The following is a 24546-nucleotide window of genomic DNA, read 5'->3' on the forward strand; positions in this document are numbered from 1 at the left end:
GTCCTCTCACATTGCTGCCGCTCAGGGGAGTGGTCTGCCTGAGCCAGATGGGGGATGAGTCAGCACCTGGATCCCGCCGGCTACCCTCTGTTCTCTCCCCAAAACCTCTGTTTCCAGTCTCTCCTCAAGTGTCTCTAGACCACTTTGTACCCCTTTTAGCCAGGGATCCACTATCTGTGGCTGCTACTCTGTACTCAGCATTCAGGCTTTAGCACTAAAGGGCCAGGGCAGAGTTCCTCCTGCGGGCGGGGTTATTGTGTCCTCTCATGTTGTTGCCGCTCAGGTGAGTGGTCTGCCTGAGCAAGATGGCTGCTGCTGTGTGGGGATGACTCAGCACCAGGATCCCCCTAGCTACTCTCTCAGTTACCCAAAGCCTCCTTCCCCAGTCTCTCCTCAGGTGTCTCTAGCCCACTCTGCCCCCACCTTTGCCGGAGACCAGGGTAAGTGGCTGCAAAGAAAAATTTATGCAAAGAAAAATTAAAGGCAAAAGGCCTTTAAAAGGCTCTTTGGGTCTCCAGCTGCCTGTCTGTGGCAGAGAGCAATCCTGCTGCTTTTCACAGCTGGTTGTTATCTGTACATTTTGGGCTCTGGTGCTGTAGGCTGTAGATCCCCTCTTATAGTTTAGACCCCACTCTTCTCAGGGAGATCTAACTGGCTGTTTCAATATCCTTCTGGTGCTGCCGTCTGTGGGTGCCCCACCCGCCTTCTTGAGTCTCTGCCACACTGCTTACCAGTTAATTTGTGTTAAAGCTGATTCTTTTGTCTGTCTGAGGCTTACGGCTCCTCTCTCACTATTTTTCAGTTGTTTGTTCCAGGTGATTTTGCCACAATTTAGTTATAATTCCAGATTGGTCCTGGGAGGAGATCAGTGTGACTTCCATTCACTTCTCCGCCATCCTTATTCTCTCCTATGGCGATTTCTTAAAGTTCTACTTCTGATTATCTCACTGGAGGGGAGCAAGGGTATCTGGGAATTATAAAAAGAAGGTGTATGGTGTCAACCTGTATGTAAGGGATTTCATATGGAAAATTAATGTGCTTATTTCTCTATAGAAGGAAGAGAAATAAAGCAATATTATGTTTTGTCTTAAGATACACAGTAAATCAAAGACAACTGTGTAATGATCAAGACCTAGGCAGATGATGCTTGATTTCTGATACTAGCTAAACTGGATTTTCCTGGATATTGGCAGTAGTGAAAATATTACTTAAACCCTGTTTCTATTCCTAGGTCTTTGGAGGAAACAGGCCCATGGGAGCAAAGACTCTGCATTTGATATCACAGCACTACTTGCGATGGAGAAATGGGAGCTGAGAACAGAACCGGAAAGCTTGAGTCCCTGTCATGGGTGGGGCTGGAGACTCTTGGAGGCTTGGTGGTCCTTTAAGTCTTGACTTTCATGGCTCCCTTTGTAAGAACAAGCCAAACAGACAAAACTGGGGGCCCAGGAGCTTCAAGAATTGGTTCACAAGGGACCCCCAAGATCCCATCTGTCACAGCCACATTGTGTGGAGGGAATGTGTGTGTGGATGTCGAGGGTGGACCCTGCCCGTGGCTAGGGCTGTGAGGTGGGAAGGGTGAGTGGTGGCATTCTCTGGTGATTTTTCCTTCATAAAATGAGCTCCTTTTGTGGTTTGAAAGGGACTAGTGTTGAGGAAGTACAATTTAAACAGGCTGGAGCATAATTTTTGATAACTGGTTGTCCCCTGCTCTATTTTTGCTAGAGAATTTAGGAGCTGTCCTCAGTGGTCAACAGAGGCTTTATGGTTGTCCAATCGATTAGAGGAGGTGGCAGCCGTGGGTAGAAATCTGACCCAAATGAATTCTGGATCCCTTGGAAGCATTAGATGTTATGGTTCTAAATAGAGAAAGTGGCCAATAGCTGGGTGATTCAGGCTCTGCAATCACTCACGACTGAAATACACAGACTATTTCATTAAACACGTGGGACACATTACTTTGAGTTGACAAGATTTCAATTTCTGACTATTATTTTAAATATTATTCCTTAAAGCCTAGTCCAACAATTTAGGTTTTTTGCTGCCTCCAGCTTTAGATAATTGTGTAGCACTGAAGAGTCATTTCTGTAATTCCCCCAGAGATGCACTCTCGCTTCTGCTTTACTAGCTTGGTAGGAAGGGGGTGCTGTATGGGCTCCCAGTTAGCTCTTCCTACCATAGCGGACGAGGGAGAGAATGTGGGGATTCTGAGAGTGACAAGGATATCTATTCCAAATCTGTGTCCAGGAACGGAGGAAATAACTGCAGGGAGAGTCAGGTGTGAGCCAAGACTACATCTACAACCAGGCCACTAATAGCCCCTACTTTGACTGGTGGGCACTGTCTATCTGCGATTGTTGTAACAAAGAGGTCAGATGCTACCAACACAGTTTATTTTAATTGAAAATAATCTTTATTTTTTTAGAGCAGTTTTAGGTTTACAGCAAACTGAGTGGAAAGTAGAGGTTTCCCATGTACTCCCTGCCCCCATACAGGCACAGCCTTCTTCTTATTAATGTCCCCCACCAGAGCGGTACAGTTGTTACAACTGATGAACCTGTATTAACACATTATTGTAACCCTCAGTGTATTGATACATGAGGGTTTACTCTTGGTTTACTGTACAGGTTTTGACAAACATACAATGATCTGTTTCCACCATTGTAGCATCACCCAGAGTGGTTTCACTGGCCTAAAAGTCCTCCGTGTCCTGCCTATTCATCCCTTCCCACTAATGCTTAGCAACCACTGGAATTTTTACTGTCTCCATTGTTTTGTCTTTTCCAGAATCTCATAGAGTTGGAATAATACAGTAGCTAGCCTTTCAAATTGGCTTTCTCCCCTCCATTAGTAATATGCTTTTAAGTTTCCTTCATATTTTTTCATGTCTTGATAATGCATTTCTTTTTAGCACTGAATAATCCTGTTATCTTGTTTGCCATAGTTTTGTTTACCCATTCACCTACTGAAGGACATCTAGGTTGCTTCCCAGCTTTATGTGCAGGCTTGTGGGCATAAGTTTTCAACTCCTCTGTGTAAACACCAAGGAGCGTGATGGAATGGGGTACAAAGCAAGGGGACCCCAAAATAGAGCATATTTCCTGCAGCCCTTGGTTAAGGAAAGGGAGAGTGAGTGATGCAGCATTTAAGGTACTTTGTGTAACTATGGCCGTGCTGCCACCTGGGTAAAGAGGTCTATGTGACTTTCAGAATATGTAGTGCCAAGTATGAGGTCACATAGGAAGCCCTGGGTCAGCATTAAAAAAAAGGGCGGGCAGTCATGAAGGGAGCCAGCCATGAGGGTAGCAGCCATGCAGTTTGAAAGGATGTGGAAGGGCCTCTCCTTGTCTGCCATGAGGTCTGGCATGTAAGGAGGTGCCATGAAGTTTTGGATTAAAAGCTGGAGTAAGAGAGAGGAGACCCGCTCGGAAACTTGCCTGAAGAACACAGCCGCACGGCCAATGGTGCTGGGAACTGCGACGACCTGCCCAACCAAACATAAATTAGTGGAAGATGCTGGAATTGGAACAGTGACCCAGGAATGCTGAGCCAAGGACTTATGCTTTTCTGAAAGATGGTACCTTGACTGGCCTGTTCTGAAACTGGCCTGGTTTGGCAAAGGGAGGAAGAATATGTTTTTTTGGGTGTTTTAAAGGGAAGTGGGGCTTAATGGCAGAAATCTGCCATTATTCTGAATCTATATAACCTTTAAATAAACAACCCTTTCCTTTTTCACCAAACTCTTGCATTGGGAGTCATGCTTCTTGGTGGCAGACGATCGGACCCCCCAGCTGTTCCAGAACAGCATGGGTAGGGTTCTTTAACATGACTGCTGGATCTTATGGCAAGAATATGCTTAGATTTGTAACAAACTGCCAAACTGTCTTCCAAAACGGCTGTTACCAAAATAGTTTTTAGTTTATAGATGAGAAAAGAGTTCATGGAAGTTAATCAACTCATCCTAGGTAGGACCACATGTGGGGATTTCCACCCAATCTCTTTCTGCATCACTCCTTACGTAGTGTTCAGCCTAAGCAGGAGCATGGAGACAGTCCAAAAGATGTGGCCTGAGGATATGGGGCTAGATTTCAGTCACAATGATTTGAACTCGTACTTTCTCCCACAAACCTGCTCTACCCATAGCTTTCCTCCTCTCAGCTGAGGACAACTCTATCCTTCAGCTGCTCAGGGGAAAAAAAAAAACCCTGGAGTCAGCCTTAACTGCCTTCCTTCTCTCATACCCTATATCCATCTTTCAAAAACTCTGAGGACTCTGTCTTCAAAATAGATTCAGAATCTGAACACATCTAAACACCTTCACTACCACCTGTAATAATTCAAGTAACTATTAGTGTTAGTTTTAACAATCACTGTATTGTTCTTATGGACTAACAAGAACTGCATCTTCCACTTTTGATTTTGTACAGCTGATGTTTGAAAGAATTTTACACAGATTAGCTTCTGGCTCCAAACCTATAAAACCTTGTTTCTCCTTATTACCCACATGCTTCCAAGGTCAGGTGCTGTAGGACACCCCCATATCAGGAAACCACCTCTAATGCAACTTCTTGCCAGGTGTCAGGTGAGTTGACACAGTGGGTGGCAGTATTCTCAGAAGCCATTTCTACACCAGGATGTCAGGAAACAACCATGAACCACATAAATACATACAGTTAACCCATACTAATGTATCTAACTCAAACTCTCTTAGTTAGATTCCCAAATGCTCTTTGTCCTCCAGCATGAAGGGAAGTATGATGGAGGCTGGAATGCAAAGAAACAGAACTCAATCAATAGTAATTCAAATATCTTGCTTTGAAAGTTTTACAAAACCATGTGACCATTTTTCTTCAAGGCTTTGGAAAAGGCCTTTGCAAAGGAAGCATCTCAAAGTTCACCTTTCATTAGCTTCTTGGTAGGTCAGCTTTGGGGATATTTTAAATTGCAACCTACTCCCTTCCCTGAGAGCTCCTTATCCCTCTTACCTGCCTTTTCTTATTTCCTCCACGTACTGTATAATTGCCTTATGTGTCCTCCTGCTGGAATGTAAGCTTTATGAGGGCAACGATCTTTGCTTGTTTTATCCTCTGATGTTTCTCAGGGCCAGGTGCATAACAGATGCTCCAAAAAGATTTGTGCATAAATGAATGAAATAAATAATGCATAAATGAGTGAGTGAATGAACTAAAGATAATCTAGGATTACGGCTGTAGTTCACCCAGGATTTACACATTTTAAAATTTGCATTTTATTCCAGACTCTGCTACCCAATCTTGGTCATGCATTTACCCTTTCTGGGCCTCTTTTTCCTTCGTGTATTAAATTAATCGGTTATTTTTTCACTTAATTACTACCCGTTGCAAAACAGCTACGGTCAAGAGGATACATCTTCGTATCCTCCTGTTCCCTTACATTCAAATCCTACTACCTCTGTAGAGCACGGAACCCTGAGGCTTCAAAAGTCCCGCCTCTTCCAAGCCCCGCCCATCCGCCCGCCCATCTTTAGGTTCCTCCCTGATTCAGCACAGCCCGCCGGCCAGTGTAGAAGCCCCACCTTCCTCGTGGAGTCATCCAATGGCCAAGATACACGGCTAGGTAAATGCTAGGGAGCTTTAGGTGTCCTCTTGGCGCCTGACCAGAGTCTTGGGGAATTCTGTTCCTCTTGAGTAGTCATTTCACCGAATTACCTCTGCGAAATGCAAGACCACCCCCTCCCCCAGGTTCCCTCGGAAGGGTGGGACAAGCCTCTTGAGCCCCGTCGCAGTCTTCTCTAGGAGCCGACGTCTTCACTGGACGAGGCTCTTGCCCCGCGGAATTCTGGGAGTGGTAGTTTTCTTCCACACGGTTCCTTCCAGGTACACTGGTGGCCAAGACCCGGAGACTACGGTTCCCAAACGCCTGAGCGAATCGCTGGTCACGTGGCCAGCAAGCCCACGGGGCTGGTGGGCGGGGGCCCGGCTGGAGCTCCGCAGCTGTCAGTGAGTCTAGGAGCCCGCGGGCCCCCTTTGGCCCCGAGACTCCGGCATGGTGCGCGCGAGCGCTGTGGGGACGCAGCTCCCCACGTCTGGCTTGGACATCTTCGGAGACTTGAGAAAGATGAACAAACGCCAGGTAATGGAGGCCGGCGTGGCGGGGCGCGCCCAGGGACCGGGGCCGGGGCCGGCTGCAGTTGCGGGGAGTCAGGGCATCCCGGGTAGCGTTCTGGCAAGGACAGCGCTCCGCGACTCTCGCGCCAGGCTCTCATAGACCCTGGGTTCAAATCTGCATCAACCCACGTGTGGGCACGTGTGTGTGCTTTCTTGCACTGACAAGAGCCCAGTTAGGGTAGGGTGGCCAGGAAGGGGAAGAGCATGGAAACCCAGTCCTGTGGATGTCAAATGTGGTCGAGAAAGCGAGTAGAGTAGACTGGGCCATGAGTGACAGCTGTCTGCACGTATTTAAAGGGCCACCCTGTGGAAGGGGAATTGATTTCTCTGTGAGGCTACTGAGGCCTGATGCCCAGAAGAATGCCGCCTACCTCGGCAGAAGAAAGGAACTTTCAGACAATAGGAACCGTATGGTAGTGCCTCCCAGAGTAGTTTCTTCCCATTCTGGAAAGTGTTTTCCTGACCATGCATCTGGACTAAATAAAGCTCCTGTACCGAGAGAGCATCAATGGTGGTGGATTGAATCAGTGTTCCAGAAGGCATTCCAGAAGTCTCTAACTTCTTTTTTTTTTTTAATTTTTTATTGAAGTATAATCGATTTACAATATTATGTTACTTTCCAGTATCTCCAACTTCTTGTTCAGATTCTGTCTTCTGACTGCACCTCGAATATAGGATGCAATTGGCGTGGGGTCTTTGGGCAGCTGGGGTGAATTTCTCACCCTTTTGTGACCTCAGAGGAAACTTCCTTTTTGCCCTCTCCTTAGTGAGCTCTTGGCCTGTGTCGCTGTCTTTGGGTTTTTCTCTTCCATATAAAGAAAGAAGAGTAGGTACTGGAAAGGAAGCTCTTTTCCTCTAGAAAAAAAGGAGATTGCTTAAGCTTCTGCATAGAGAATTTAGGGGACCTGTAGGGCACAAATACCGTGATGGCTATTAAAGGACCGTAATACTTCTATTGATACTAATAACAAAGTGTGCTAAGAAACAATGGAGCCTTCCTACTGGGGAGCTGTGATTGTCTTTGAGAACGGCATTGATTCTCATGATGTTGATGGCATCCTGTTTACTTGCCCTCCTGTGTGGAGGAGCGGCCTGGTGCCGTGGCAGGGCGCAACTTCATCCTTTGGGCATGTTCTTTTTTTCCAAGTAGAATTTCAGACTAGTGCAGCGATGTGGGAGAGTTTGTTGACTTGCATTTCGTGAACTCTGTTTAGAGTCTGGTTGTTTCTAGGTGTGCGTGGCTGACGAGCTCCTGGGAGAGTCTGTGATTAAGACGGATCGTGGCTGTGATTATCACTAGCTTGAAACACCAACAGCTAATGAAGGTCCTGAGCATTGCTACTGTTGCCCCACGATATCCCCCAGGAAACTGAGCTTTATTTAAAAATCTAGACTTAATTGGCTAGGTTTTTTAAATGTCTCTAAAACTGGTACGATTAACTGATGCTTATAATTGCAGACTATCAGAGAAGGCCTTGAACGTATCAGTCCCTAAGCCATTTCGAAAATGCTGTATATCCCCACTCTCAGTGATAAGGCCTATGAGTAGCTGTTGCATTGCCTGTGTTTTGCTAATTCCTAATTAATATTCAGAAGCTCAAACCTGCTCTTCTTGGTACTTTTTTTTGTTTGTTTTTTAAGCTTTGTCTTTTAGCTTGTTTCTTTTCCCCTCCAAAATAGCATGCTGTGACACCTTGTCAGCAATGCAGGCCCCACTGACCCTGGAAGTGGGACCTCCTTTCTCTGCTGCCCCTGTTTACTCTTAATTAAGGGAAGAGCCACATGCAAAAACAAGGACGCTTTCTTTCTGCAGCAAGGAAGGGAGGAAAAAATACAGCTACCGGCATTTTTGCTGCTCTCTCAACCAGAATATATGGTCTCAAATGTTTATTTAAAACCCTCAGACGTTGGCTATTTCATCATTGGTTGACAAAGCCTGAGTGTGGGCTTGCTTCTAAACTCTGCCGGGTTATTAAGTGCCAAGCATACAAAGTTGGTAGGCAAAGATGAACAACAACAAAGGCACTTTGTTGTTTCCAAGTCAGCTTGTCAGTAGCTCAAGGGGGCGGGGGGGGGGGGCCGCGGCGAATGGGGGACATCTGTCATAGTATCAATAATAAAAAAAAACATGTTTCTAGATTCCTGTATTTCAATTCTAGACTCAGGTTAGTTGGTCCCTTAAAGACACGGTGCTGGAAATGTGATCTGTGCTTATGCCATTAGCTTGATTGTTAGGTTTTTGGATGATTGCCCATTTCCTTAGCAAATAGATGTCTTGCTCAAAGGACTTTTTTTTTGATGAAATGATTTTACTTCCCCTCGATGAATATTTCAAGCATAGGAAATCATACTGGAAAATATATTCGTAGCCCCCAGTCTTTATTAGGTAGATGGGAAGGTTTTATAATGTGCTTTTTTTTAGCGTGGAGCCTGATGGTTTGAACACCTCTCTAAAAATGACAATTTCTGTTGAAAACCCTGGCTTGGGGCTTTCCTAATCAGATTTATAATTCATAATGAAAAAAAGTTTATCAGATCCTTCCAGTTGAGCAGAGCAGGTGGAAATGTTTTTGAGTGAATTGCAATGAAGAGCTGCTCCTTTTAGACGGATGTGGCCAGACTGATTTTACTTTAGAAGCAACAGTTTGCCCAGTACCTCGCAGTACCTGCTTAGCACTACAGGTTCCCTTTTTGCTCTCCTGGGAATTTAACGATAGTTTCATTATTTGTTATTGACACAATAGCCAAAGAGTTTTTAAAAAGGGGGTGTTACTTTAATTTTGAACTACATTTATTTTCCTGTTTTCATTTATTATATCAAAAGATCCTCAGCTGTTCTAATTTACTTTTTCTGTCCCCACTTTCAGTCATACCCTTCCCGATTACTTTGAATTACATAATTTCACAGAGGGGTAATATTAGCAAGAGACAGGTTTCTTGCTAATAATTGAGCTCTGCTTTTTCTACCTTAGTATCACATCAGAATACATTTCCATGTTGTGCCACACTCTTCCAAAGGAGTATTTTAATACCATATAATACCCTGTCAGAGTGCACTTCCTTTAAACACCTTCCCCCCAGATTTTGGAATTCACCCACGCTCGTCATGGAATTTTAAAGGACAGAGAATAGCCCTGACCAGTGTGGCTCAGCCGGATGGGCGTCGCCTGGTGGACTCCAGTCCCTTGTCGGGGTGTGTGCTGACCCGCAACCCATCTGTGTTTCTCTCCCTCTCTTTCTCCCTCCCTTCCCCTCTCCCTGAAAATAAATATATAAAATGTTTAAACAAAAGGATAGAGAGTAGTTCAAAGAAGAAAACTGAACCTTTGATAATTCCACTGCACTAACAGAGCCTCTGTTAGCATCTTGGGGCATCTCACTGAACAGATCTTAAGTGTTTGTCATCGTCATTAAAAGTGTTTATGCATTGTTTTAAGTAAAGCAGTATCTTGCTGTTATTTACTCAATCATTTCTCTATTATTGCTCATTTATCACCTTTTCACTGTTGTTAGAAATAAGACTGGGGTAAATATCTCGGGCCTTGGTTGCCTTTATCTTAGACTGAATTCCGAGAAGTAGAATTACTGGGCCAAGCACAACCTCTAGATGCTAAATTGCTTTCTGAAGGCCACCTTGCAGCCTCACCACAGTGCACCTCTGCCGAGAACCAAACGTTAGTGTCCAAACAAACAAACAAACAAACAAGCAACCCCCTTTAAATTTGCTAGGCAAAATGGTGTGGGGGCCAGAGGGACGGAAGGAGGGTTTGATTTGAACACTTTAAATATTTATTTATTGCTTGTATTTCTTCTCTGGGAAACTAATAGTTTTAAGCTTTTACTTCTTTTTTGCTTCAAGATAGGAAACCAGGAAAGGAAACAAGATAAATCAAAAAGTAGAAGCTAGAAACAGAGGAAAGAGTGGTAATTGACAGCCAGAAAAAGCGCAAACCCTAAAGCAGCGGCAGGGAAGACGGAGGAACAACCCCACGGCTGTGCTGCAGAGTAGCCCGGTCGGCAGGGTCTACGTCTGGACCGGGGAGGGAGGGAGGCGGGGCCGGAATCGCTTGGACCGGGTGAAAAAGCAGAGGAGCGGATCCTTGGCTGTCCTCCCCGTCCTCTCGGAGGCTTTCCTCTCCCGGGCAGGGACCTGGACATTAATTCCCTGGAGGGAAAGTCCTGGAGAAAGGGCAGCCAGGCCTAGGGAAGGATACGGCTACTAGGATGCAGGGGACCGCGTGTTGGTGATGGAGAGGCCCGTGAGGGGCGCAGGTCCAGCAAGGACAGGAGCCCTGCCGTGCAGTGAGCGCATGTGCCCGAAGACAGAGTAGGCGGTCAGGTGAGGGGGCGGTGTGTGTTAGAGACTCGGGGATCAGGCAGATACGGCCCCAGGTGTGGTGCCGAGGGTGACGGCTCAGGCGGATGGAGAAGGTCGCTGGGCATCAGGAGGCCCAGGAACTGAAACACCAGTGTTGGGCGGGCCGCCCCCACGGCTCTTCAGATCCCCCTGGGCCACCGCAGGGATTGTGAAGAGGAAGACGGGGCGGGTGCCCGAGTAAGGAGCCCTCCAGAGGCAGGGCTGAGGGGCTTGCATTTCCAGTCATACTAGGCACAGCGGCTTTTGCCCCATAGCCTCTTGCAGGACGGTGGACACCTGTGCCAACAGTTCAGCCACAGCCGCACAGGGTTTTGTGACGTGGCAGGTGTTGCATTTCCCCTTGGTCCCCAGGGGCTGGTGGTGGGGCAGGCACTTGTCAGCAAGGAAGAGCCTTGCACTTTAGCATGTGAGGGACAGGGAGGAACGAAGACAAGCCCTGCGGGTCTTAACCCAGGGGTCCAAGGTGGGGCAGCGTTAGCTTGGAATTATATACCGACTCATGTGAGTTTCCCTTTGTGGGAAATCTAACCATGCAGGTGTTGAAAGGTTTTGTTGACGTCTAAAGGGTACTTTCAGATGGAGAAGCGCCTCATTGCCAAGGGCTGTAGGACTGCCAAGCCTCATGGGGCCTCTTTGGCCCTGTGGCTAAGGGTGGTTTTAGGTGTTCCCGCTGCGTGTGCCAGGTGCTCAGGTCAGAAGCCCGCGCCACACACCGAGGCGGGGAGCCCGGCCGCAGAAGTTCAGCAGCGGGACCCTTCCCGGGCCGAAGGTGCTGGGAAGTCCCCGAGCAGGAAGCAGAGCCCTAGCGAAGCTTTACTAAAACAGGTCCCATGGGATGCTCTGGTTTTCCCCTCACCCTTCTCGCCTCCAAGGAGAGACACATGTGGAAAGCTCATTCCATGGACAAAAGTGGGAATACTCCCTACTTTTGTAGTTTGTGTGTAGTTTGTGTGAGTTGCAAAGTCATCACAGCTTTGCATTTTTTTTAAAATAAGCACGTACACAGCTTAGGGTTAGTACGTACTCTGCTGATGGTTTTTACCCTGGTTTGGCCTCTCTCCTCCCAGCTCTATTACCAGGTTTTAAACTTCGCCATGATCGTGTCTTCTGCGCTCATGATCTGGAAGGGCTTGATCGTCCTCACCGGCAGCGAGAGCCCCATTGTGGTGGTGCTGAGGTAGGTGCCACAGGCAGTGCCCCGCCGCCCGGACCGGGCAGCAGCGCCTCCTTGCGGGGAAGCCGGCATGACAGCCCAGGCTCAGCGTCGTAATGGGGTAAAAGCCTTCTGTTGTTATTGGTGTGAGGGTATTTTATTTCTTCTGGCTTTTGTTGAAAATCTTATTTTTTCCAACAACCATTTTAGGGCTTTTATCGTGCCCAAGCTGATGTTCCACTGTAAAAATTTGTTTCTGTATTTTAATGTTTTAATCCACTTACAATGACAATTTAATGAAATGGTAGTAATGCATTATCTGTGTACAAATTGATTTTTAAAGGGGTCATTTAAGACTGTTACTTAATTTTCTTTGTACCAGACAGGCAGGCGGTAGATATCCCCAGTGCCTAGCAGAGTGTCTAGCATTTTTTTAGGCTTCTGCAGTACCATGGTAAGTGGCTACTCTCTTCTCAAACTATTGCTCTTATAAAGCACAGTGTGTTTATTTTAGAAGAGTTCATATTTCAGCTAACGTCATGTAGCCATAAAGTCATCCAAGGAGAGAAGCTTAACAGTCAATATGAAATTGCATAACCATGTTTGGGAACCGCAGGTGCTTCAAGATGCTCAGTGTGGCTGGAGCATCATCCTGTAACCAAAGGATTGTGGGTTCAATCCCCGGTGAGGGCACATTCCTGGATTGCGGGTTCGATCCCTGTCCAGGCGCATATGGGAGGCAACCAATGGATGCTTCTCTTGAAAACGTCCTTGGGTGAGGATTTAAAAAATAAAGAAAGACGCTCTCTGGGCCGTATGTCTTAGACCATTGAGCCCTACTTATGGTGAAGGGAGCAGAGCCCCTCTCTTTGACAGGTGGCACACTGGGCTGTCATGCAGACTTGGGCAGGGTCGCCGCTGGCTGGCGCAGCAACCATGCCCAGCACACGGGGTTCTGGGCCCCCACATCGGTGCCCTTCCCTCCACCAGGCCTGCCTCCGCGCCCCAGGGCTGCCGCCATGGCCCCAGCTTCGCCAGGCTGTCCTTGTGTGGAGGCCAAGGGGCCCATTTCCAGAGAGACAGCGTTTTCAAAAATGTAGGGGCCTCAGGAAAGCACCCACACTGTGCTCTGGGAGTGCCACACTGGGGTCCGGGTGGTAGGTGGGAGGGAGCAGGGGCCACACCCACGGACGGATTCTAGACCCTTAGCCTTGCTTCAGCTATGACAGCTTCACTTCAGGCATCACGGGTTAGACTGCCTGGATTTTAAGGCTTAAAAAAAAGTTAAACATCTCAAATTTATTTTTGTTTATTTTTTTAAAATTTTCTACTTTTTAAAAATGTATTGGGGTGACATTGGTTGATAAAATTATACAGGTTTTGGGTATACAATTCTATGTAATACATCATCTGTATACTGTACTGTGTGTGTGCACCTAAGTCAGGTCGCCATCACCGCTCATCCCCCATGTGCCCTGTCCCCCCTCCCCCACCCCCTTGCCCACCCTGCTGTTGTCCGTCTGCGAGGGGTTTTTATTTATTTTTGCTTAATCCCTATGCCTTTTTCACCCAGTCCCCAGTCCCCAGTCCCCCTGCCCCCGACAGCTGTCAGTCTGTTCTCTGTCTCTATGAGTCAATTTCTATTTTGTTTGTTAGTTTATTTTGTTCATCAGATTCCACATATAAGTGAGATCATGTGCTACTTGCCCTTCTCTGACTAAAACCCTCAAATGTAGATGGGGCCCCTCACTTAACAGCCAGAGACCCTGAGGCCCAGGGAGGCCAGGGCACTTGCATCTCACAACCATTTCTGACAGAGCCAAGCCCAGATTTGAGATGTTCTGGCTCTTGTTAAGTCTCTCTCTCTCTCTCTCTCTCACACACACACAGACACACACACACACACAAATTGTGAAATTGCAGTGTGTGGGGACTCTTTTTTTAAAGCACCCTTTACATTTCTAAAGCACTTTGGTTTGTCAACCTAAACTATTGACATCACGAGAGATGTGTGACTTTGGGGAACACTGACCTTGGGGACGCCTGGCCCTCGAGGAGGGCAAGTGTAAGGTGACATTAGAGAGACTTGTCAAAGAACTGCTTTCCTTAGGGGACCCAGTGTCAGACCCAGGGGCCGTTTTTCTACCCAGGTGGCTTCCTAAAAACGTCTTCCCATTGTGTCCTCAGGGATTGTTGAAAGAGAAGATGAAGCAGTAGATAGAGAAATTATCTCGGGCATTTTAGTCATTGTTCTTTAAAAGAAGACAAAACCCTGAAGCAGTTATGTTTTATTTTTAGAAAAAGACAAAATAAACATCCATGTTGGGGGGGCAAAACCCCCAAATTTGTTTTTACTCAGATTTCTTTTTCTTACCCTCTTAGTCATTTATATGTCTAGCCCTTTCTCCCTCTTTTTATCCAGTCTCCCAGTTTTGATGACTCAGTCTAAAGCCACACTGGGAGCCTCTGGCTTCACTGGAAACAAACCCCCAGCAGCCCCCAGAGGCAGGCCAGCCCCGCCGCTCCTCCCGCCGCCTCGCCCGTGCCTGCGCTGGCAGGTGTGAGGTGTGCAGGCCGCGGCGGGGCGGGGCGGGGCGGGGCGCCGCGCCAGCTTCTCAAGCTGCTTCCATTGTGGGCCCATGTTTTCCTTTAAAGCCCCTACTTCCTCACAAACGTGGTTGGTCTCCCCCTTCCCGCCCTCAGCGAGCTCACTCAGCGTTGGTCGCATGGCCCCCGTAGAGCCAACTGGTTAGGTCTTTATTTATTTCCTCCTGTATTAAACAGTGCATGGGCACATGTAAAATGAATTCTGTTTTGATAATTTCAGCTTCCAGTAGATTACAGTTGACTCTGAATCCAGCAAAGATTTTCAGCATGGGTTTACACTGTTAGCATGTGGGGTTATTTATTGACCTCCACATCAGAAACATTGGTTAGAGTTGGGCTTTCTGTAAAATGTGGTCTAAAGGATGACGTTGCAGGAGTCAAGTGATTTGGTTTGTCCCAGCCCTCAGCTTGGCTGGGAGACAGCGCACCTTCCGAAGCATGCTCATTTGTTTTTTTTCTTGTTCCCTGAACAAGTGTGTGGTGTTCTGGGTGCTGGGGATACACCTTAAAGTGCAAGAACTGTCCTCGCGTATTAACCAGCGTGCAGTTGGCAGTTTTGAATGAAAGTACTAAAGTGTTTGTCCATGTGGGCTTTTTTAAGGCTAAACAGTGGCAGCTTTTATTTCTAAGAGCCCACATTATTGTTGGTTCTTTTTCTAACACATTCTGTAGAAGGGCCCACGGGTGCCCTTCTCGGACTTCTATCTAAGATGATGTCATGTCCGTTCTCGCTCAGTGTTATCTCCTTGTACAGTCAGCAGGAAACACTGTGGCCTGTTTCATAGCTCAGAGACCTACTGGACTATTGATGACCGTTGCAACTCTAATCCATATGTTTATTATTGTATTTGTTATGAGTTGAAATGTTCCCCTCGTGACCTCGGGGTAATTTGGATGTGATTTTGTTTCTTTCTAGTGGCAGCATGGAGCCAGCCTTTCACAGGGGCGACCTTCTGTTCCTAACAAACTTCCGGGAAGACCCTATTAGAGCTGGTGAAATCGTGGTTTTTAAGGTGGAAGGACGAGACATTCCAATAGTTCACAGAGTAATCAAAGTTCATGAAAAGTAAAGAGACTTTACTTCTTTTTGGTGTTGTTTTGTAAGTTTTTGGTAGACTGTTTTACCGGTTGATTAGAAAGTGCAAAAGCACTGAATCATGTTCCTAGTTCTGCCCGTTACTAGTTGGGTGACTTTGGACCTGCTGCTTATCTCAGTCTATGTGAGTGTAATAGTTTCCCCACAGTAACCCACGGGGTGATTGTGAGAATTAAATGAACTGATGTTCACCAAAGAACTTGAAAATAGTAAGGTGGCATGTATTATGGCATAATATTATTTGAAGGAGTCCCAAGGAAAATCAAATCCCATTGCAATTGAGGATTATTTTGATATGAGAATTATTTTCTGAAATGCAGAAAGTTACCGTTTGTTTTATGTGTTACTTTGGACCAAGTGACATTCTCAACAGGAACGTTAGCCATGGATGGATAAAAATCCCCTTCCCCAACTCATCCCATGATTTGGTCCTTAAATACCCAGCATTAACTCTCTCCCTGACGGGCCCTGCAAATAGCCTTGCTCTTCACTTACATGCCAGTGAGGACTTAATAAGACACACTTTGAGAACCAGAAAGTTACTTCTGGCTCAAATACCTAATGTTCCTATGAGATACTACAATGGCGATTGGTGAAAATGTTACATTTTATGTACTTGGTTATTCATTTACCCTTACGCAGGCTTAGTGGAGCATTTTTACCTGCATGAGTTACGGAATTAAATTTAGGTTTGTATGTTTGTGTTTTTAACCGCACATCACTCATCTTGGGTGGGCGTATAAGGGTGTGCAGTAACCATCTGTACATTTTGGGTACTTAGAGTCCTATTCCATTTACTGCCTCCAGGTTCCCCAAAGATGTTGATACTTAAAAATACTCACTCCATGCTACTTTAAACATTAGAATGATCCTCTTTCGGTTTGTGTTAATACACTAATGTTACTTAATCACTACCTGTTAACTAATGAAGAAATACGCTCAGTCACAATGTGTCAGTACACTTACCTGATTTAAAAATAATTTCTAAAGATGAGAAGCTGTTGGGAATGGCGGACCTAATGATGACTTGCTGTACTTTGCGTGAGTTGTGGGAGACCGCCTGCATTTTTATCCTCTTGATTTCCTTTAAGGCCACGGCTGCGAATCAGCTTGCTTCTTTTGGTGTGGTTTCAAATCCTTGTGGGCTTTTAAGCTTTTATCAGATTAGAATAGTGCATTTTTTTATTTGTCTATTGAAAGAAAACGCTCTTTATAGCTCTGTAATGCTGTGCTTCTAGTGTCAAGGCTATGAAGCACCAGTGTAGAGTGTTTAAAATGAATCCCACGTGTCTGTCTAACACACCGGTCTTATGCCGCTTGTGGTTCCTCTTTCTTTGCAAACTGGACCTCACACCACTTTGCTCAGTGGTGAAGGAAATAATGCATTAGCACATTTTGCATTTGGCAAGGAAACGTAAGTTTGAGGAAAGGTAAAGGAACACTTGCATTTGACTTACCTTGTGCTCACATCTTTGTGACCTGAGATCAAGTTCATGTCTGGAGTGAAAAGGAGTATAACCCATGTTAACAAGTTGGTCCGTGAGGACTAAGAGAGTGAAAGAGTTGCTGGAAGCTAATCACCGCCTTAGCGGTGCCCTTGTGCTTGGCTGTGCCATTTGGTTGTCAGGGTAACTAGAATGTTTAAGCATTTAACTCTATAAAATTGTCATTAGATTTGCGCTTTAGTTGAGTGGTTATCTGTAAACAATCATCTTAGACCAAGAAAGATCAGGTGATCTTAGACTGCTTTTCTAAATGCTCACAAGGGGCTATCCAGCGGTGGATAAGCTCATTTTTTTCCTCATGAGGCTGTGCTGAAAATAATTTCTGAAAGGACATTATTTTGCTTTCCAGAGATAACGGAGACATCAAATTTCTGACTAAAGGAGACAATAACGAAGTGGATGACAGAGGCCTGTACAAGGAGGGCCAGAACTGGCTGGAGAAGAAGGACGTGGTGGGCAGGGCCAGAGGGTGAGCGTCCGCTGTCCCGTCATAGAGAAGATTCTGGAAAAGGCAGGAGAGCCATTCATTCTACATAGTGTGTGTCGGGTGTCGGGGAGGCATGAGGCGTGCTAGTCGTACTGCGACAACTAAACAAAACTCAGGACTGACCAAGGACCGCAAATCTGGAGCTGAGCGCAAGTACATTATCTCTGTCATGGGCTTGGTTCTATTTTTGAAATCAGTCCTCCCCTAGAGATTAGTTATTTGTGGGTCTTAAATAAGAATTACAGAAAATCCTTTCAGAGATAACCACTGTTTAACACTGTAGTGAATATTCTAGATATTTGCTGTATCTTATGCAAATATGTATGCATATGTAGCCTATAATTTTACACAGATGAATTTAAATTGTTCTTTTTTTACTCAGCAGGAAGTTGGAAATAGCTTTTAGTGTCAAACCTACATCTATATATCTTTTTAAATGGCGACCTGCCCCTGAGAATCAGGACTTCCTCTTTTGATAGCTATTTAGGTGATTTCCTGTTTTTCACTATTAGACACAGTTCTGTGATAAATGTTTTAATATTGATCTTTGCATTGTTCCAGCAATGAGTTCTGCCTCTGATTGACAGCAGACAGCATATCCTCTTATTAGGAAATCAAAAAAAGGCAACTCTTCCTGTCTTTTGGTGACCCTTCTATGTTTAACCCTCGTGAGAAATGCCTTTTAAAAAAAATCTTACCTAAATCCCACCGGCTCCCTCCAGCTGTGTAAGGCTGGAGAGCACTGGTTACCATTTTCTGAGATTCAGCTTTATTCACCAAATTAAGGATGAAGGCCTCTTTCTACCCCTCTTCTCTCTCTGCTCACCTTTTAACCATTTTTACTCTCTTGCGTTTCCTCTTGAATACCTGCAGGGAGATGAGAGAGACTTCCAGTTGGTCAGCCCTGTATTTTTAGAAAGTCTGGTATAGGCTTGTATAAGTGGGAGGCTGAAGCCGCGGATTTAAAGGAGACCGGAGGGAACTAAGAGCGTGTTACCTTGTTTCCCACGGGCGACATTAATTTTGTCAGCATAATTGCTGGCTTGCCAGAGCTTCAAACCTTCTCTCTCTGGGATCATAATTGTGTTTGGGTGTAAGTTATGAGATTCACATTGATTTGTACTCACTGCCCAATACACTTGTTTGTTACATCTGGAAAGCGCTGCGAAATGACAATGATGAGGATCCTAGAGGAAGCTAATTAGTTGTGTATTTGAAACGCTTTCTCTAACAGCAGCTTTTAGAGAGGCTATCTGAATCTTGCATCGGTGCTAAAAAGTGAAAAGCTAGGTTGATGAAAGTTGCCCATTGCATTTGTACAAACAAATGGCTCAACAACATTTTAATTCTGTTGTTGGCTCAGCCACATTTAAACTGTTATTGGGAATGCAGCGAGTGGAGACAGGTAGCCTCTAGCTGAAATCACGTGCCTGCTGAAAAAATTGTCCCGGCTGTTAGGGCTGATGCTCGGTACTAAGGAAGCCTTTCGAGACAGGAGTACAGTCGCCCCGTTGGCCCCAGTCGGAGGCATTCCCAAGGGAGATTTGTTTCGTAAGGCTGATTTATAGTGTTTTCAAAGGTTGTGATCATATTACAAACAATTTTGACATTTCTGGCTTTTTATCGCACAGGTTTTTACCATATGTTGGTATGGTCACCATAATAATGAATGACTACCCCAAATTCAAGGTAGGAACATATGGGTATCTGTGGTTTTTAAAAAAATATTGGAGCTTTTACACACGCAGCTATAAAGGTGCAGTTTAAAATGTTTTGCTAGTTCTTCTTTCTGCAGAGCGGTAACTACAAATTAACACAATCATTTCAATTATGTATTCAAAATAGCTGCTTTCATCTTTTATGGTCATAGTGTGTTCTGAAATGGCACCTATATGTTTGTTGCTTTTTATTATAGAAATATTTAAAGAAACAAAAAACATAGTAGAATAAACCCAGTGATGCCAGTTTCCAAATGTCAATGAAAATGGTGTCTATCTTTTTAAAAAAACCACTTGTAAAACAATAGGAAACCTACGCAGGAATGAGCGGCACATTAGCTGTGTTTTGGGGGTTTGATCCTTAGTCCTTCAAAATGCTTTTGGGTTTCTCACCACAACGTGCATTGAACAGCTAATTGGGAGAACAAGGCATGGGGGCGGAGGTCACCTTTTGGTTCTGTCCTCAGTCCAGTATTGAACAGACATCACCTGAACACATTTACAACTCAAATTTATTTGTAGACCTTGCAGTAATTTTCCGTTCTGCTTTCCTTGCAGTACGCTCTTTTGGCTGTGATGGGTGCCTACGTGTTACTAAAACGTGAATCCTAAAATGAGAAGCCATTCCTGGGACCAGATTGAAATGGATTCTATTGAAAAAGAGGAGAACTAATAATATATTTGAAATATTCCACTTTCTGTATAAAAGGGAAACAATGTGGAGACGTTTGTGTCTTGTCCAAATAAATGACTCATCAGTAAAGATGGTTTTCTTCTGTGGGCTCCGGTTTGAACCCGCTCCGTCCCCCTGCCTCTGTGGCCGCCCCCCTTCAGGAGCCAGGCAGGCCACGGCTGGGCCCACTGGGGGGATGGTGCATCCTCCACATGGTAGAGCTGTAATGTCTGAGTTTCAGAAATAAAACTCTTTGCATAACCCAGTAGCATTTCAGGGGGAAACAAAAACAAGCCCTTGAAAAGAGATAGTTTCTTCCTTACTAAAGTAGCGCCTGATAATTAGTGAAGCCTCAAACTTTGTAGAAGGAAAGGGTAATCTGCTCTGTTTTGGTGGTGTGACCTGCCTTGAGATGGTTGGGTAAACTATTTGAAAGTGTTTAATAAATTAGAAAACAGCGCGCACTCCTTTGAAAAACTGCACCTAGCGCGGAAGGGCCTGTCCCTGGGCTCCGGGTCCCAGGCATCTCTCTCCGCGGTTAATTTATTCGCATCCTATAGAGTCCTTCACCAAAGGACTTGTCAGGCCCTCCTGTCCCCACCCGCTGGAGTTTGCTCCCAAGGAAGAGACAATAAGCTGGCACGTGACTTCAGGAGTGACAGACGGTTGCTAAGGGAAACGATAAAGTGGGGTGAGCAGACAGGGCAAGCAACCACTGTGCTTTTCTCAGGAAGGTCAGGGAAGACCTGGTGTGGGCGGGCATTAGCAGAGGGAAGAGAAATGAGAGGGAGCGAGGCGCGTCCATCGTGGGGAAGGGGCGTTGCAGCAAATGGGAGCGTCCTCCCCCCACAAAGGGAATGTCCTCCAGCTTTGGCAGGCCAGTGGGCAGAGCGCCTGGCTGCTGGTGACAGCGGGTGCCGCCAGGAGGGGCCGCGGCCCGGGAACGCGCTGCCGGCGGCGCCCGCCCCAGCCGCACCGGGCAGGGCCCAGCGCCAGGGGGACGCAGAGAGGCCAGCGATAACAACACAGCCTTCCAGAACGGCCTCTTTCAGGGAACAGTAGGACGGTGGCCTCCTTCCCGTCAAAACCGGCCAATGTGCCTCCCTCTTGGAGGGCTGTCCAATCCTGATCTAAGAGTTTAGAATCCCGAAAAGTCACCCCGCTGCCTATGGGCCTTGCGAAGCCTCACTGAGCATAAGAAGGCACTTCCCTCTCTGGTTGTCCTGAGTGACAAGCAGGGGTTCATTGAATGCTCCTAGCGCGGTGCTGGGCACGGCCGCCCCGCGCTCCTTAAGCGTCACCCACTGTCGCGTGTGCTTGCCTGCCGTTCGGGCCCGCGCCCCCGAGGGCTGTGCAGCGGCTTTCCCAGGGAGCCCCTGACTTGGCTGAGGAGCAGCGGGGGGCACCCGCGGGGGCGCGGCTTGCCAGGTCAGCCTTTATCTCTACAAAAATAGGCTGTTGCAACAATAATGGCTCTCATCCTGTCGAAATCAGCAAAGTGAAAGAAAAAAAAATTGACAGGATACTTTCTAAAAACACTATTCTCTGGTGCCCTTTAATAAACTCTTTTCTTATGAAAAATAGATTTTTCTTCCCTTCACTAAAAATGGAATTTAAAAATGTTGGGTCAGAACTTTTATTATTTTACCATCTTCCTGGGGTTCTGTAGTTGGTGAAGATAAGCTTCTAAGGAGCTCATAACATGGTGGAGCTCTTTGGTGCTCCTTTGAACATGCCTCGCATTCTGAAATAAACTTTACAAAGACACCGAAGAGTTCTACCGTGGCTCAGCTGGTGCCATTTAATTGTGGCTACTAGAAAGCGCCATCTCTTTTGGCCCCTTAGATCCTCTTGGTCTTTATAAAATGAAAGTGATGGGAGTTAATGCTGGATTGAAGGCCTTTGAGCTCGCGGCCCAGTGGCAGCCTCCCTGCCTGGAGCACAGCAACGAAAACCAGGCCCGAACCCGAGCAGACCAAGTTGGCACTGCTCTGCCCAAGCCTCTGCTGTTGATTCAGAGGGAGAACCTCCTGCTGGGAGCTTTCTTGTGCTCCTGGGACACAATTTCTCACACGGCTGGGCAGCTGCATCTCCACCTGCACAGCTGTAGCAGGTGCTTGATGGGCACTGGCTGAACAAATGAGACTCACGGGGGAGGGAGAAGACAAAGCCTGAAAACAGGTGCAAAGATTTCATAACGCCACCTGGTGTAGGGACACACAGCCCACAGGTCAGCTCACAGAGACCTCACAGTGTGAGGAGAGGACGCTCACGAAGAAGTTCAATAGTGTGTGCTGTACTGGGTTTAAGATCAGCTTAGGTTTTCAGCAAAAGCTGGAAAGTTTCTACTGTGGGAATAAGCTTTGGTTTTGTAAAAAGGTTACTGGTAGAACCTCTGGTTTCCCAGCCCACAGGCCTGAGTGCTGCTCTTTCCCCTCTGACAACAAACGTGTGGGTCGTATGTAAATACTAGACAAACACAGCTTCATGGATGTGTGCGAGGGTGTGCATGTGTGCACACACAGACACACACACATGCTGCAGCTGCCAGATTATGGCCCTCAACTGCTCCTCTATAAAAATTTTGGACCCGAGGGACTTCCGGCCAAGATGGAGGTGTAGGTACACACGCTGCCTCCTTGCACAACCAAAAGGAGAAAAACAACAAATTTAAAAACAAAAAACAACAAGAACTGCCAGAAAATCAAACTGTATGGAAGTCCTACAACCAAGGAGTTAAAAAAGAAACATTCATCCAGACTGCACCACAATACATCGACATGAGTTGCCCCGCCCTGGTGAATACCTAAGGCTCTGGGCCTTACAACGTAACAGGTACACCGATACAAAGAAATATGGCCCAAATTAAAGAACAGATCAAAACTCCAAAAAAAAAAGAACTAAGTGGCGAAGAGATAGCTAACCTATCAGATGCTGAGTTCAAAACACTGGTAATCAGGATGTTCACAGAAATGGTTGACTATGGTTGCAAAAGAGAGGAAAAAGTGAAGTCTTTGCAAAATGAAATAAAGAAAAATATACAGGGAACCAACAGGGAAAGGAAGGAAACTGGGACTCAAATCAACAAATTGGAGCAGAAGGAAGAAATAAATATTCAACCAGAACAGAATGAAGAGACAAAAATTCAAAAAAATGAGGAGAGGCTTAGGAACTTCTGGAACAACTTTAAACATTCCAACATTTGAATCATAGGGGTACCAGAAGATGAAGAGGAAGAGCAAGAAATTGAAAACTTACTTGAAAAAATAATGAAGGAGAACTTCCCCAATCTGGCAAAAGAAATAGACTTCTAGGAAGTCCAGAAAGCTCAGAGAGTCCCAAAGAAGTTGGACCCAAGGAAGCACACACCAAGGCACATCATAATTACATTCCCCAAGATTAAGGATAAGGAGAGAATCTTAAAAGCAGCAAGAGAAAAGGAGACAGTTACCTACAAAAGAAGTTCCCGTAAGACTATCAGCTGATTTCTCAAAAGAAAACTTGCAGGCAAGAAGGGGCTGGCAAGAAGTATTCAAAGTCATAAAAGGCAAGGACCTCCATCCAAGATTACTCTCTCCAGCAAAGCTATCATTTAGAATGGAAGAGGAGATAAAGTGCTTCCCAGATAAAATAAAGTTAAAGGAGTTCATCATCACCAAGCTCTTATTATATGAAATGTTAAAGGGTCTTATCTAAGAAAAAGTAAAATGACAACAAACTCACAACTATCAACAACTGAACCTAAAAGCAAAAACAAACTAAGCAAACAACTAGAACAGGAACATAGTCTCATAAACGGAGATCACATGGAGGGTTATCAGCAGGGAGGGGGAGGGGAGAATGGGGGAAAATGTACAGGAAATAAGAAGCATAAATGGCAGGCACAAAATAGGGGGAGGTTAAGAATAGTATAGGAAATGGAGAAGCCAAAGAACTTATATGTATGACCCATGGACATGAACTAAGGGGCCAGGGAGTACTAGTAGGAAGGGGGGGGCTGAGCGGAGGGGAATAAAAGGGGAAAAATGAGAAAACTGTAATAGCATAATCAATGAAATATACTTAAATATTTTTTTGGACCTGCCTCTGTCCCCAGCACAGCAGGGCAAGCGAAGTGTTGTGAAGTGAGGGAGGTCTATTTTGGGCAAGGAAGGCATGAGAACCGCTCAGTTAGGGCAGCGAGCCCAACATCTGTGCTTTGTAGACACTCTCCCGGTGATTCAGGCACAGCCGGGGTCCAGAACTGCTGAGAAACAGCTACTTCGAAGTTAGTTGGGAGTGGATGTGATTAGGTGTTTGATTATTCACAGCTTCCTTCTCATTTCCCTGAAATAATTTTTAGATTTGTATGATAGGAAAAAATCAGAAACACTCCATGCCTGTGTGCCAGCCTTTTGCCACCATTTCCCAGACCAGACCGATGCGAAACGTCTCCTTAATGGACACCTGGTTTCCACCTGAGCACCTCCATTGTCATGTGGAGTCGCCTTTGGCCCAGCTCACGGGACACAAGGCTTAGTCTCACCCTGAAGTTCTGGGCAGAGAGCCATCTGCCTCCACTCCTCCGGCTCATTAGGTCCCCTATGTTTCCAATGGGAGGTGGGGGGCGGGGAGTGGCACACAGGAGACACTGGAATTTGGAGCCACACTGAGGTTTAAGCCCTGCCTCCACCTACCAGGTACATAGTCTGTAACAAGCTCAACCCAGTTTCCTTATCTCCAGAGTTGGTGTCAAGGCAGGTCAAGAATTTATTAGATGCTCAGTTTCAATCAAGTCAAGCTT

The 24546-nt window shown here is 45.9% G+C and overlaps 1 protein-coding gene across 3 annotated transcripts; it reads left to right on the forward strand.

The window, feature by feature from the left end:
- Positions 1–5912: 5912 nt before the first annotated feature.
- Positions 5913–19867, forward strand: SEC11C (SEC11 homolog C, signal peptidase complex subunit). Of its 3 annotated transcripts, XM_054583742.1 has the most exons (6): positions 5916–6111; positions 11592–11701; positions 15201–15350; positions 17235–17354; positions 19004–19061; positions 19649–19862. In XM_054583742.1, exons 1-6 carry the CDS (start codon positions 6025–6027, stop codon positions 19700–19702), a joined length of 579 nt encoding a protein of 192 aa, XP_054439717.1. In that variant the 5' UTR covers positions 5916–6024; the 3' UTR covers positions 19703–19862. The 3 variants fall into 3 exon arrangements, with proteins under 3 accessions (XP_054439719.1, XP_054439718.1, XP_054439717.1); XM_054583744.1 differs by lacking the exon at positions 15201–15350 and having other exon boundaries at positions 5913–6111; positions 19649–19867; XM_054583743.1 differs by lacking the exon at positions 19649–19862 and having other exon boundaries at positions 5915–6111; positions 17235–17396; positions 19004–19034.
- Positions 19868–24546: the final 4679 nt, after the last annotated feature.

This window comes from Pteronotus mesoamericanus, unplaced genomic scaffold, assembly GCF_021234165.1.
Source record: "Pteronotus mesoamericanus isolate MK-2021 breed Mesoamerican mustached bat unplaced genomic scaffold, CSHL_Meso_final contig_74, whole genome shotgun sequence".
NCBI lineage: Eukaryota > Metazoa > Chordata > Mammalia > Chiroptera > Mormoopidae > Pteronotus > Pteronotus mesoamericanus.

What these genes read in the sequence shown, in the direction of transcription:
- SEC11C (XM_054583742.1), top strand. Translation starts at nt 6,025, where the DNA reads ATGGTGCGCGCGAGCGCTGTGGGGACGCAGCTCCCCACGTCTGGCTTG. An exon ending in GTAATCAAAGTTCATGAAAA is followed by an intron (nt 15,351 to 17,234) that starts GTAAAGAGACTT and finishes TTTGCTTTCCAG; the next exon opens with AGATAACGGAGACATCAAAT. An exon ending in GTGGTGGGCAGGGCCAGAGG is followed by an intron (nt 17,355 to 19,003) that starts GTGAGCGTCCGC and finishes TTTATCGCACAG; the next exon opens with GTTTTTACCATATGTTGGTA.